The 13,144-nt window shown below is 39.9% G+C and overlaps 1 protein-coding gene, 1 long non-coding RNA gene and 1 other non-coding gene across 5 annotated transcripts; 1 reads left to right on the top strand and 2 right to left on the bottom strand.

Moving 5' to 3' along the window:
- Positions 1-590: 590 nt before the first annotated feature.
- LOC147930881 (small nucleolar RNA R71) lies at positions 591-697 on the bottom strand. The gene has a single exon (XR_015576719.1). It is a non-coding gene; the product is annotated as a small nucleolar RNA R71 (small nucleolar RNA).
- Positions 698-8,810: 8,113 nt separating this feature from the next.
- LOC104732432 (uncharacterized) lies at positions 8,811-9,849 on the top strand. Of its 3 annotated transcripts, none has more exons than XR_015574048.1 (3): positions 8,811-8,947; positions 9,389-9,510; positions 9,579-9,849. It is a non-coding gene; the product is annotated as an uncharacterized LOC104732432 (long non-coding RNA). The 3 variants fall into 3 exon arrangements; XR_015574047.1 differs by lacking the exon at positions 8,811-8,947 and adding an exon at positions 9,155-9,295; XR_758822.3 differs by lacking the exon at positions 8,811-8,947 and having other exon boundaries at positions 9,305-9,510.
- Positions 9,850-10,952: 1,103 nt separating this feature from the next.
- On the bottom strand, positions 10,953-12,666 carry LOC104732433 (protein RALF-like 30). Its single transcript, XM_019233957.2, has 2 exons — positions 12,347-12,666; positions 10,953-11,048 (listed from the first exon to the last, which is right to left on the bottom strand). The coding sequence occupies exon 1, from the start codon at positions 12,574-12,576 to the stop codon at positions 12,352-12,354; it is 225 nt and encodes a 74-aa protein (XP_019089502.1). The 5' UTR covers positions 12,577-12,666; the 3' UTR covers positions 10,953-11,048; positions 12,347-12,351.
- Between the last annotated feature and the right edge of the window lie 478 nt (positions 12,667-13,144).

Below are 13,144 nucleotides of genomic sequence, written 5' to 3'. Positions count from 1 at the left end.
CCACCCGACCCGTCACTCGATCACCTGGATCGAGTAGAGCCTCGTGTACACACTCGGACACCTACCTGTGCATGCAAACACGATCCAGAGATAGCAAGAACCTGAGTCCTTTCATCGACAACATCGACAGACCAACGCTACTCAGACAACAACAAGTTCAACCGGAACCAGCAATCATTGAGGAGACAATGAACAATCAAACTGGTCCACCAACTTCTCAAGCAAGGACCAACATAGGAGCAGGAGATGCTCCATCTACTCACACTCAAAGGAATGGCATTTTGCCACCTGCTGTCCAGAACAACAATTTTGAGATCAAGAGTAGTCTCATCCAGATGATACAGAGCAACAAGTTTCATGGATTGCCAATGGAGGACCCAATGGATCATCTGGATGAATTTGATAGGCTCTGTAGCCTCACCAAAATAAATAGAGTTAGTGAGGATGGATTCAAACTCCGGCTTTTCCCATTCTCTTTGGGAGACAAAGCACACATCTGGGAGAAATCACTCCCTAAGGAGTCCATCACCACTTGGGAAGCGTGCAAGAAGGCATTCCTGGCCAAATTCTTCTCAAACTCTAGAACCGCAAGGCTGAGGAATGACATTTCCGGCTTTGTTTAGAAGAACAATGAAACGTTCAATGAAGCTTGGGAACGTTTTAAGGGATACACTACCCGATGTCCTCATCATGGCTTCAGCAATGCTTCATTGCTGACTACAATTTACAGAGGAGTGGTCCCCAAGATACGGATGTTGTTGGACACTGCAAGCAATGGTAACTTCCTCAACAAGGATGTTGATGAAGGTTGGGGCCTAGTGGAGAACTTGGCTCAGTCTGATGGCAATTACAATGAGGAGTATGACTGCACTGTACGATCTATAGGAGAGGAAGATGCCAAGTACAAGAGAGACATGAAAGCCCTCAATGACAAGCTCGACAAGCTCCTCAACCAGCAGCAGATGTTCATGCACTATCAGAGGAAAAGCAGTTTTTACAACAAGATGGGGAGACTGTGCATATAGAGGATGTCAACTACATAAACAACCAGGGAGGTTACAACAAAGGGTACAACAATTACAAGCCGAATCCGAATCTGTCCTACCGGAACCCAAATGTTGCCAATCCTCAGGACAAAACTTACCCATCTGCAGTTCAAGGGAACTAGGTCCAATAGAAGCCTTTTGTCCAGTACAATCAAGGCTATGCACCTAAGCAGCAGTACTCTGGAAACTACAACCCACCACCTGGATTCCAACAACATCAAGTACCGCAGAACCAATCACAAGAAGCTGAGTTACGCGGCCTACTTCAGCAAATGATTCAGAATAAGGCTTCAGCATCTATGGACATCGCAAAACGGTTTGCAGAGATGAGCAACAAGATCGACTCAAGATACAATGATTTGAATGCCAAGTACGAATCGCTCAATACTAAGGTTAGATACCTAGAAGGCCACCACAACAACCAACCAGCTCCAAAGATTAACCAATTCCCTGGTAAAGTTTTTCAAAACCCTAAGGATTATGCCACTGCCCAAGCCATCTTCCTTGATGATGACTATGAGGATTACCTCACTGAGGACAGTGATGTTCAAGATGGGGAGGATATGGATCACTCAGTGATAAATGAGGCCAAGTACTACATATCCGAGTATGAACCCGAGCTTTCACCCGAGGAGACTGATAGAGTTGATGATCGAGCACTGGTTCGAGAATCACAAATCGAAGAACCACCCGAAGCTGAACCCGATGACCTACCCGATGATGGTGATCGGATGATACATTGAGTAGATGTTGAGATGAGAGATTAGCCTCAACTACTTGTAGCAGCAGAAGGGGAGCTAGAGGAAAGTTTCAATGTTGCACTTGACATCGAACTAGAGGCGCTTGCAGAGCGTATGGCTAAGCGTAGAGCTCCATCTCCTAAGCTTTTGCCACCACACGAACTTTAAGAGGAATCTGTAAAGGAGGCAGCTCGGCTTGAGAATGAGGTTAAGGAGGCTGTCAAGGAGATTGGGTTTGAGATTCTCAGAAGTGGAGTGTGCCTAGATCCTGAGCTGCGAATTGAGGAAAAATTGGAAGATCTTGTCTCTTTTATCTTGCCTTGTTCGATAGGACTTTGGATTTTCAAAAATAGTTTGTGCGACCTTGGTGCTTCAGTTAGCATTATGCCGCTGTCAGTAGCCAACAAGATGGGATTCACCAGTTTTAAACCAAGTAATATGTATTTGGTTCTAGCTGATAGAACAGTCAGGCATCCGACTGGAATCTTGGAAAATTTGCCTCTCAGGATTGGATTTTATGATCCTTGACATGGATAAGGAACTAGACGATCCACTTATCCTAGGAAGACCATTCTTGGAAACAGTTGGTGCTGTGATTGAGGTGAAGCAAGGCAAGATCAGAATAGAGCATGGTGAGCACTTCAAGATGGAGTTTGATGTCAAGAAGGGGATTAAGAGGCCAACCATAGATGGTCATGCTTTTTCCACGAAGTCCAAGCAGAGGAAAGTCAAACATCTTGAAGAAGTCAACACCACATTTGCTGTGGAACCTGGACAAGACTTGGGGAATCAGTTGAACCAGCCTGCTACAGTGGAGAGGACTCCAAAACCTCTCCCTAAAAGATCTCATGCTTAAGGAGCATGAAGAGTCAAGCTTAGTGACTTTAAACAAGCTCACTTGGGAGGAAGTCCCAAAGGTATATTCTATTATATTTGTTTTAAATCTTGTTTTCTATTTTTTTTGCAAATGTTTACAAAAAAAAAAATGGAAAAGTAAAAAAAAAAAAGGGAAATATAGGAACCCGAGGGTCAACCCGACACCGTACTCGACGAGCCTGATCGTGTCCCTGCTCGGGTGGCGAGTGGAGTCTGAATTCCACAAGCAAGCCCACTCTCGGCGAAGCCCAACCCACCAACCCTAGCTTATTTAAGGGTTTCGAAACCCTTCTCCCTCAACATCACCGATAAATTTTCTCTCAACCCTAGAGCTTTTAGTTTCCATATTTTCTATTCTCTCTCAATCTCAAGTTTCATTCGATTTTCTTGGGGAACTAACCCTATTAACCTCGAAGCTTAGCTTTTGCTTCTCAAGGATTCGACAATGGAGCCAATCACGAAAACCTACCTAAGGAAGGTAAGAAGATCAACCTCCACCGCTGCTACAACCAGAGGTGATGCCGTCGAACCTCAAGAATCCCAAGGGAGAGGAAACGTTCCACATTCCCAACCGCTTTCTGGACGTTTTGCTTCCCCAACCAGATGTTCAACCCCATGCGTCACCCGATCTGGTGCTCGAGCAACCGATCGAGTAGACCACCGAGTTTGCTCACCAAGTTCAATGGCGAGTGCTGTTCGCCGCTCTCCTCGACGTAGGGACCTGTCTACGTCCGAAAGAACTGTCACCGACCCTATGGAGGTCGATTCTGATGCTGGTGAAAGAGAGCAAGAGGAGATCAAACATCTCGGTCAAGGAGCAGAGCTGCGGTTGCAAGGGGGAAGAGACTAGCTTCAGAGAAGGCTGAGAGGGTAGCTGAGAGAGCAGTTGAGGAAGAGGATCAAGATGCAGAGGAGGAGAACCGTGAGAGAGAAGAGGAGCAGAGAGAAAGGACACGCCAAGCCTCGCGAAGGCTGAAGCAGAAGGAGGTGGAGACTCCAGCAAAACTCTTCAAGGTTTTCTGGAATATGAGCTTCGTTGGTACTCGACACCCTCACCGTGAGACAATGAAACAGTTGGGCATCGCTAGAGATGTTGAGTTCCTGTTCGACATGTGCCACCTAGGCCATATGATGCGAGCTCACCTTGAAGCCTATGAAGAGGAGACGGTCCACTTTCTCTCAACTTTGAAGTTGCACTACTTTGAGGACCACCCGACCCTACTACCCAATGGGGGGATCGGGTTCATCACCTTCTCCGTGAGGAACAAAGAGTACCGGCTCACTTTCAAGGAGATGGAGAAGCTGTATGGTTTCAAGGCTGGTAGTGGGGAAGGAATGGAGGTTAGCAAGGAGGAAATAAGGTCCCTATGGCTGACAATAATAGACAAGCTCCCCTACAAGTCCACAATATCCAAATCTGCTCAAATAAGGAGACCTGTCTTGAGGTATTTTCACAAGTCCCTTGCATGCACTCCTTTCGCTAGAAAGGAGACTGGGAATGTGAATGATCATGAGCTCCAGCTGTTAGACATTGCATTGTGTGGAGTTTTGGATAATGCTAGGGATGGCACACCACTAGTTGGAGATGTTGCGGATACTAGTATGGTATTTGTGCTGCTCGATCAGTTCCTCTACCTCAAGTCATGGGCTATTAAGAGAAGAGAAGGAGGAGGAGAGATCTCCATTGGAGGATTGGTCACCCCAATCTTGGTGGCTTGCGATGTGCCCTTGAAGGGAGTAGTTCATGAACCGAGATGGCTGGACGTAGACTACCTCGGGCTGTTTAGCCAATGTGCCTGTTTAGGCGGTCCTTCGGGATGTGTGGCCTTTGTGACGGTCCTTCGGGACGAGTGGTCTTTGTGACGGTCCTTCGGAACGAGTGGTCTTCGTGACGGTCCTTCAGGACAAGTGGTCTTCGTGACGGTCCTTCGGGACAAGTGGTCTTTGTGATGGTCCTATTGAGGACATTTGTTTGGCCTTTGTGGCGGTCCTGTTTAGGACATTTTTTTGGCCTTGGTGGCGGTCCTGTTTAGGATATTTGTTTGGTCTTGGTGGCGGTCCTGTTTAGGGCATTTATTTGGCCTTTGTCGCGGCCCTTGTGGCATGTATATGATCCTTGTGTGGTCATGAGGTATTCCAGTGAGGGGATATGTGGTTGGTAGGACATTGTGTTGTCTTACGCGAGCCACGGGAAGGGAACCTGGTTAGAGATAGGACTCAGACGTGTTCAGAATTGTTTGCTCGCGACTCTTGGAGGACTTTAGTTCTCCTAGTACTGCCATATTCTAAGACTTTGTGGCTTGGGAGTATGGTTGGAATATCGACTTTGGATGACGATCTGGGGGCGCGCTGTAGGGTGGCAACCCGAGAGACGAATATTGGACTTCCTTATATTTTATGGCATGCGGGCTTAGGCCCGATGAGGAGCTAACATTATGGCATTCAGGCTTAGGCCTGATGAAGAGACAATAAAAACTCAAGGTTGAGACCTATGAGTAAAGGAAATTCCAAAAGTCGAGAGCAAATAATGCCTGGAACATGAGTCTATCTCCTAGAGGTGACCTTTCGCAGATCGGTCGGAGGAGTGCAGGCCGTCGAGACAGTTGCACGGGAGTCCTTGACTGATGGTTGTTCGAGATTCGAGGACAAATCTATGTTGGTGGGGGAGAATGGTAACATCCGTGAACCGAAATCCCGGTTTAGGGGTTGAATCTGTCAATTCGGTCGATGCAAGGTTGGTTTACACGGACGATTATTAAGTTAAACGCTGCGTTTTGGGTTAGAGAAAACCCTTAACTCGAGTTTTTGTCTCATTCGTCGAGTGCAGCCGTTTTTTAGAGAAAAGGTGTTCTTGAGTGTTCTTGTGGATTTTGAGAGATTGGAGGTTGTTCCTGTAGAGATCTGTAGCTAGGATCGTTGTAGGAGCTTCCTAGAAGCGTTTTCTTGCTTGTTTAAGGTTCATAATCTTCTTGGCAAAGGTGAGTGCATGACCATGGCTTATCTAAGCTTGAGATTCTCTGATCTGCTTGTTTATGTGTTGTTTTAGCTTGTTAGAACAAGCTTTGGGAAGCTTTCTTGTGGCTTTGGGAAGCTTTCTTGTGGCTTGGGATCGAGTTTGACGTTTGTAGGAACGAAGATCCGGCAAGAAGCTTCGGAGAAAGCGATGCTCGGCATGTGCATTGGTCAATAAATAAAAATCATTATATAAATTGATAATAAGATGTAAAAACAATATGCTTGAATATTATTTTTTCAGTTAAAAATAGAGAATATGGTGGAGGAGAACCAATTCCAAAATGGAGTTAAAAAATGAAAAAAAAAGGTTGGAGATGCTCTTAGTTCCCTTTTCAACAATCTATTACTTGGAAAATGTATCTCCAACCTATTTCATTATTAATAAAATGTATCAATAAAAAAAACAACTGCCTTTTTGATAACATCGTATTTTTTAATCCATTTTAACTATTTTTGTAGATGATTTAATAAGTGCGTTGATATGTTTCTACACAATTTAGAATATATTGCCGACCATTAAGCGTATATATCGATCTATTGATACAAACATACTTTGTCTTAATTTCTACCCAAAAAAAAACATACTTTGTCTTAATTATTGTAACGCCTGTGAACCGGAATCTCGGTTTAAGTTGTGCATCGATCGATGCAAGTTGTACATCGGTTGATGCAAGTTTCTTTCTTGCGGAACGAGTAAGTGAAACGATCGTTTTTGTTGTATTTTTGGGTTGGAAAACCCCAAAACTGAGTATAAAAGAAAGAGACTCGATGTCCCATTGAGTTTTTGGGAGATTTTGGTGTTGTTCTTGAGAGATTCTTCTGTGGGAGTGGAGATCCGAGTTTGGAGAACGTGTTGGTGCTTGCTGAGGTGTGTTTTCGTCCTTGTAGAATCAGATCTGTCATTCTCAACGCCTTTGTGATGTTCTTGAATGATCCACGGTGTTGGAGGACGATTCTGGGTTGGTGACGGCGTCGAGAATCAACGCCAGAGCAACTACATCGATCGATGCAAGGAGTGCATTGGTCGATGTGGCTAGGGATTCAGAGAATTGCATTGGTCGATGCAAGGTGTATCGGTTGATGCAGCTAGAGATTTGGAGAATTCCATCGGTCGATGCAAGGTGTGTTTCGGTCGATGCAGTTAAGGATTTAGAGAATTGCATCGGTCGTTGCAAGGAGTGCATTGGTCGATGCAATGGGGTTGCATAGGTCGACACCGGTACATAGCCGACAACTGTTATTGTGTCTTGTATGTGTGTGCTTTGTGGTTTGGTTGATTGTGTCTTGTTTGTGATTGTTGTTTCTGCTTAGAAATCTTATTGCTTGTGTGTATAGCCCAGTAGATGAGACGATTACCTCACTAAGTATTTCTGGTAATACTTACGCCTTACACCTCTCTTTTGTGTTGTGGCGCAGGTAAAGCCAAACTATGCTTGTGGAATCAAGACAATGAAGAGGATGATGTACTAGTGGTTTAATTGTTTATGGTCTGGCATCTGTTAGATTTCTAGAGTTGGGCCATTGAACATTGTTAGGATGCTGGTTGTTTGCTTCTTGACATTGTTGGTTTTGGAACTGTTAGACTCTTCTTGATTTAGTTATTCATTAGTGTTATTCATTGGGTTATTGGTGTAGTTTATGTTATCCGCTATTGTTGAATGTTGCTAAGTTGTTAGTGAATATGGGATCACTAGTTAACTGTCATGTTAAAAAGAAAAAAAAATGGGATGGGTTATTTCAGTTATATACTAAGGGCCTGACTGATTCAAACGCTGCGGCTGCGATTGCAGTTGCGGGAGATTGCGGAAGCCGACGATTACGGTTTCAAGCGTTACTAAGCGTTTTGAACGACTGGTTTAGCGGTTTAAAATTGGTGCGTTTGCGGGAAGTTTACGACTGGTTGACCAGCGGGTGCAATAGCGGTTGGAACCTAATAAATGTGATATATAATATATAAATATTTTAAAAAACCAAAATTTTTATTAAACTTAATTTATAATTAAAATTTATTAAAAAAGACTAAAATAATTATTCAAAAACAAATAAATTTCATATTGAAATACTTATTCCTTTATGCATTTGGCTTTTCACCAAAAATTTAATCAAGTAATTTGATAAATGACAAAACATATGCTTTAGATCGTAGATCTTTTCTCTTTTCTCTTAGATCGTAGGTCAGTAGTTGCATAGGTAGGAATGGTCAAGTGAAAATTGAGAAGAGTCACTGGTGATTTGTTTTAATACTTTTCACAAATAATCTTATTTGTTTTAATACTTTATATTTATTTAGATTTTTTTAAACTTATGTGCGATGTGCCATTAAATTTACATCAAGTTTTCTGGATTATTGTTAATTGGAATATTATTTTCTTCTAATTGTTTATTTTATAATCTCTGCAATCATATCCGTACTTAATTTTCTTCCATCTTTAATGAGTAAAATGGTTAGATAGAAGATAACAAAAAAAAATTCCTTATCATTGATTTCTTTTAAGTTTTTTACAAAAAAAAAAAAAAAATCAAACCGCAATCGCCCGCAAACGCAAACGCTTGCGGGAAGCAGCTTTTGGAATTCAGTGGTTTGGAGCGATTGGGAGCGATTAGGAGCGATTGGGAGCGTTTGTGTGATTGGTTCCAATCGCTAGCAACCGCTACCAGCCGCAAACGCAGCGTTTGCGGGAGGTAGCGGGAGAACCAGTCAACACCTAAATTAGTTTTACGAAGCAGAAAAATTAGGTTTTTAACAAGAAAATATATGAGTAGAAACTGGTACATATATACATAGAAGTTTATGTTTTGTAGCAAGTTATTTCTATAACTTAAAAAATTATAATCTATATATATAAAGTTATCTTTCCTCACTCCTGGTGCTGCCACATCATCACTCTTGTTTTAACAAATATTAATGGGCTAACAAATTTAACTTTTTAATATATAGACTATTATATTTGGCTTCTCCAAACTTAAAATATTTTCCAACCCATAACTTTCTCGGCCCAATCTACTTCAGAAAAGCTAATGGTAATTTATTATGTTCCACCCTAATAAGCAGCTTCTATCGCTATCGTTCTCCGCCTTATGTCATGATGGTCCGTTTACCTATCTTCTTCTCTACCGTTTATGTCTTTCTCATCTTCACTACTATGGGGTTTCACCATCTCACCTTCATATGCATTCATTGCTATTCCAATAACTTCACTCCTCTAATATGTGCTTTTACTTAGGGTTCGTCGATTCCAATCTTCATTGTAACGGCGAGGATTCCAAATGGTAAGAATTGTTCTTCAATTCCCTCTTATTTAACTCTTAGCCCACTACTACACCTTCTTATTCTCTTAATTCAGTCATTTGCATATAATACATCATCTCACTAATTAAATTTCTCACTTCCCAATCTGCCAAAAAAATCCATTGCGGCGATCATGGATCCCCTTTCGTATCTTTTGCGGAGCTTAAACCTAGCCGCCTTGAGCAACGGTTACTAGGTAGATTGATCAGTTTCAAGCCTGCACATAACGTTAAAAATCCGGCCGACTTCTGCCTTCGAGACTTCCATCACGCTGTTAACAGCTTGCGTTTGTACCTGAGATCGATGAATCGGGAACCATGTCTTGCGGAGTTCTCTCTTTTCCTCGATTTTCTATATGTTTCTTCATAGTTAATTTGATGATCGTTGATCGTACTGAATTGTTTATTGATCTTGCTATCAAGTATTCTGTGTGGTCGAGCTTTGTACTCATGGGGAGGTAGAGACATTATGAGGAAAGTTGTTGTACTGAGTGAGTTCTTGCTTCCCTGAAGATATGGATTCTGAAGCTACAAGCACACTTATGGTCAGTCAAATGTGTTATATGTGTTAGTGCTTTAGCTGTTTTCTCAGTGCTGAATCTTTTTGCTTCAGGCTGCAGCAGATAAATGTGTGTTGGTTGACCTTCTTTTGTTTGAGAACCAGTCAATCCATCTAAGCCAGGAGAAGAACTCAGATGCTTATCGGATCTTAACAATTGTTCAATTCAAAAAAGCATTCCTAGTAGTATCCATATTACTAGCTGCTTTTTATGTTCTTTTTCATACAAAGTAACTAAATCTCTCAGATTTTGATGACTGGTTCTTGCTATTTTAGTTATTTGATTCTATTATAATTTATCTATAAAGAGGTATTGATTCTAGTACAAGGTAATACAAGAATAGTTCTGAAACTGATCTGTTCTATGTATTCAGATGGAAAATCACTTCTTAACCTTGAATAGAGATGGCTTCAGGAGCTAAAGGATGACACTGGAGAATCACTGCTGGCCAGCAGATGCAGTGTCTGGTGAAGAAGAAGGCACACCTGCATCTTCTACTGTTGCCTGCATGTAGCGGAAGACACAAAAGTGCACCTAACCAACGAACTACCAAGAAAAACCCCCAACCAACACTGAAACGGAGGGGCAAAAAAACACAGCAAGAAACTAAAAAAACTAACCAAAAAAAACCCTATACCCTAAATAATAAAATCAAAGAAGCTACCCGAGAAAAATCAAATCAGAAACACAAATCAACTGTGGAAAAGTTCAATTGCGATAGCAGAAGTCTGTTAGTCAAATCTAAAATAAATTGGCAAAAACAAACAACATTATTTGACTGAGAAAAAAGAGTATCTGAAAAACGAAAGAAACCCACAGCCGTACACAAAAAAAAGTGTGTAACCCACCTTAGGAGGCCAACGACAATATGTTTTTAGACTCCTATGGGCCTAAGTTTAACGATTAAAAGAAAAAAAAACTCAAATATATAGTACAACTAAGAAAACAAACTATAGGAAATAAAATTTGGCAATGTAGACAACAAAACAGAAAAAATATATATTCATATAAAAATAAACTCTCGCTGGAAAGATATCAAAAAGGCGTTACACAGAGTTAATGTACAAAGCATATCATGCTACTACACTACTTTGGCAGCAATCGGACCAACTATCAACTGCACCGTCAATGACATGGAAAATAGATGCGCACACTGCTATTACAAACAAATGCTCAATTTTGTCTTTTTCATTTAGCTTAAGGAACAACAATATGGTTTACTAATGTTATCAACCTTAAATCAGTTCTACAATTCGAAATAGAAATCTCTGTTTTTCTCCTTCTTAAACAATAGCGACGCCTCCAACAAAATTAAAACAAAAGAAACAAGGAACAAACCTGAAAGTATAGCAAGTAAACAAAAGATGGAAATTTTTTTTTTAAGTCCGCCGCTTACCATCACATCAAAATCAGAACATAGAAGATCAAAATATGATGAAGAAACTGCCAACAATCGATCTCAAGAAAAAAGCCTCCAAGTATTATGACGAACAGGACATAGATATATGCAAAGAGGTCTATACCTTCAAAATCAAAAAGAGATGTGATGGTAAGCCTTACAGAGAAGACAAACAGAGATTCAAAAATCAATCAAAACTTTTGGCAGCACTTCACAAATCCATCACCAAACACAAAGAAGCAAAGAGATGAACACACCTTTAATAAACTAAAAAGATTCAGAAATACGAATGCTACAATCAGTTAACCGTAACACTAAATTATATGAAAAAGAAAACCGAGCCAACAAAAAACCAACCCGGACTTTATAAAATTACTGCAAGATAAACAAGAAATTAATTTTTCCCAAAACACAACTCACATCGAATCGAAAAAATCACTCAGAGGACAAACGAAAAAAAAATACAACTAAGAACACAAAAACAACTCACAACTTAATTAGGAAATCTAAGGAAGCCAACACATTTTCATATAAACAAATTTGCAACCCAATTCACATTTACCTTTGATGAAATCAACAGGGAGATAACCAAATATCCCCTACAGATGCGAAGCGAGCAGGAAATCAACTAAATACGCAAACCTCCCAAAAAAAAATATATTCAAGGGAAGACGATTACAAAAGGGATGACTGAAAAAACGATAACGAGCATCAACGACATAAGTTCAATCCTCATACTGTCCTCTAGATCGCAAACATTGCTCTTCTCCTATCCGTTCATGAGGACATCGAATTTTGAAAAAGAACAAATTCATTCCCAACTCAATAACATACAAATAATGACCCAATAGACTAACATATTATAAACCTTACAGAGAAATTGGGCCCGACTCAAACAATCAAAAATAGCACAAAAGAAAAGAAAAGTAAGTTATTGATTTTATTTATTTTTCTTAATAAAATCCAGTACCTTTTTCACTCCAAACACTTAAACATTGACAAAAAAACTACTTCAACAGTTTACAAATACATATGAAAATATTAAATAAAAATCCAGCCACAAAATGACAAATAATACTAAATTAATCACAACTAACAACTACAGCCAAACAACAACTTCAACTACACAATGTTAACTTCTAATAATATTTTTTTTTTAAAGCATTAAAAGCACAGAAGATGATCTCAATTTTTTAAAAATAAACAGCAAACCTATTTTTATAAAAAAAAATATCCAACAAAACAACATAAGCAACCAAAATCAAATACAAAAACAAACGTAAAGATGAATTTACGTAACCAAAAAAATAATATACACAACAAAATCCGGAATACATCATAATCTAACTAACGCGCATAGCACGGGTCAATTGCTAGTTATCTATATAATAGAATGAGACATTTATGATGCGGATATATCACCATGATTATGTTGCACGGTCACACCGGGTACTTTTGGAGCATCCAGCTTTATGCTCATTAGCTCGCTCCTTAGGTTTCTCGACGGATCCTGGGGACTGGCATCCTGCTGGTGGATTAGGACGCAAACACGGATTAAGAACTCCTGGATCTAAATATTTACCACCAGCTAACCTTGGCTCCATCATCACAAAAATACTTATTAACATCAAACATATCACACAAGCCTTCATCTTTTCTTGATACTTTTCTTTTATTCTCTTCTATAGTTTATATGTTTTTAAGAACTAGAAAGTAAGGAATTCATATAAAATATAAGTAAGTGCTTCTAGCGTATGTGTATTAAAGAAAAACTAGATTAATATAGCTTTTAAACACCACACAATCTAAAAAGTTAGCAGTTTCTTGAAAAATGTCTAATTTGGAACCACTAATTTGAGAGGTACATTTTTGTTGTCTAATTTAGTAATACCTATATTTAAATCCATTTTTTCCCAAACAATAAGTCCAAGAAAAAAAGTAGTTAATCTATTTTTTCCCAAACAATAAGTCCAAGAAAAAAGGTAGTTAAGAAAAAAGAAGAGAAGATTAAGACTTCCATAACATGTCTAGTGTATTACGCATATGAATATGGATACTCCAAATTAGTCAATATTACTTAATTGTTTCTAATTTATCCACCACCTACTTGGACCACAGTCAATATTGTGTATTGACCTCGATATTTTAATTAGGTGAATTTCTTAGAAAAGACAGATTTCCTACTTGATCACTCTCGGATCAAGTATTTCAACACACTTT

This window comes from Camelina sativa, chromosome 12, assembly GCF_030686135.1.
Source record: "Camelina sativa cultivar CO46 ecotype springtype chromosome 12, ASM3068613v1".
In the NCBI taxonomy this organism is placed as follows: Eukaryota; Viridiplantae; Streptophyta; class Magnoliopsida; order Brassicales; family Brassicaceae; genus Camelina; species Camelina sativa.
The sequence above is the reverse complement of the archived record's forward strand: the minus strand, read 5'-3'. Positions and strand labels throughout refer to the sequence as shown.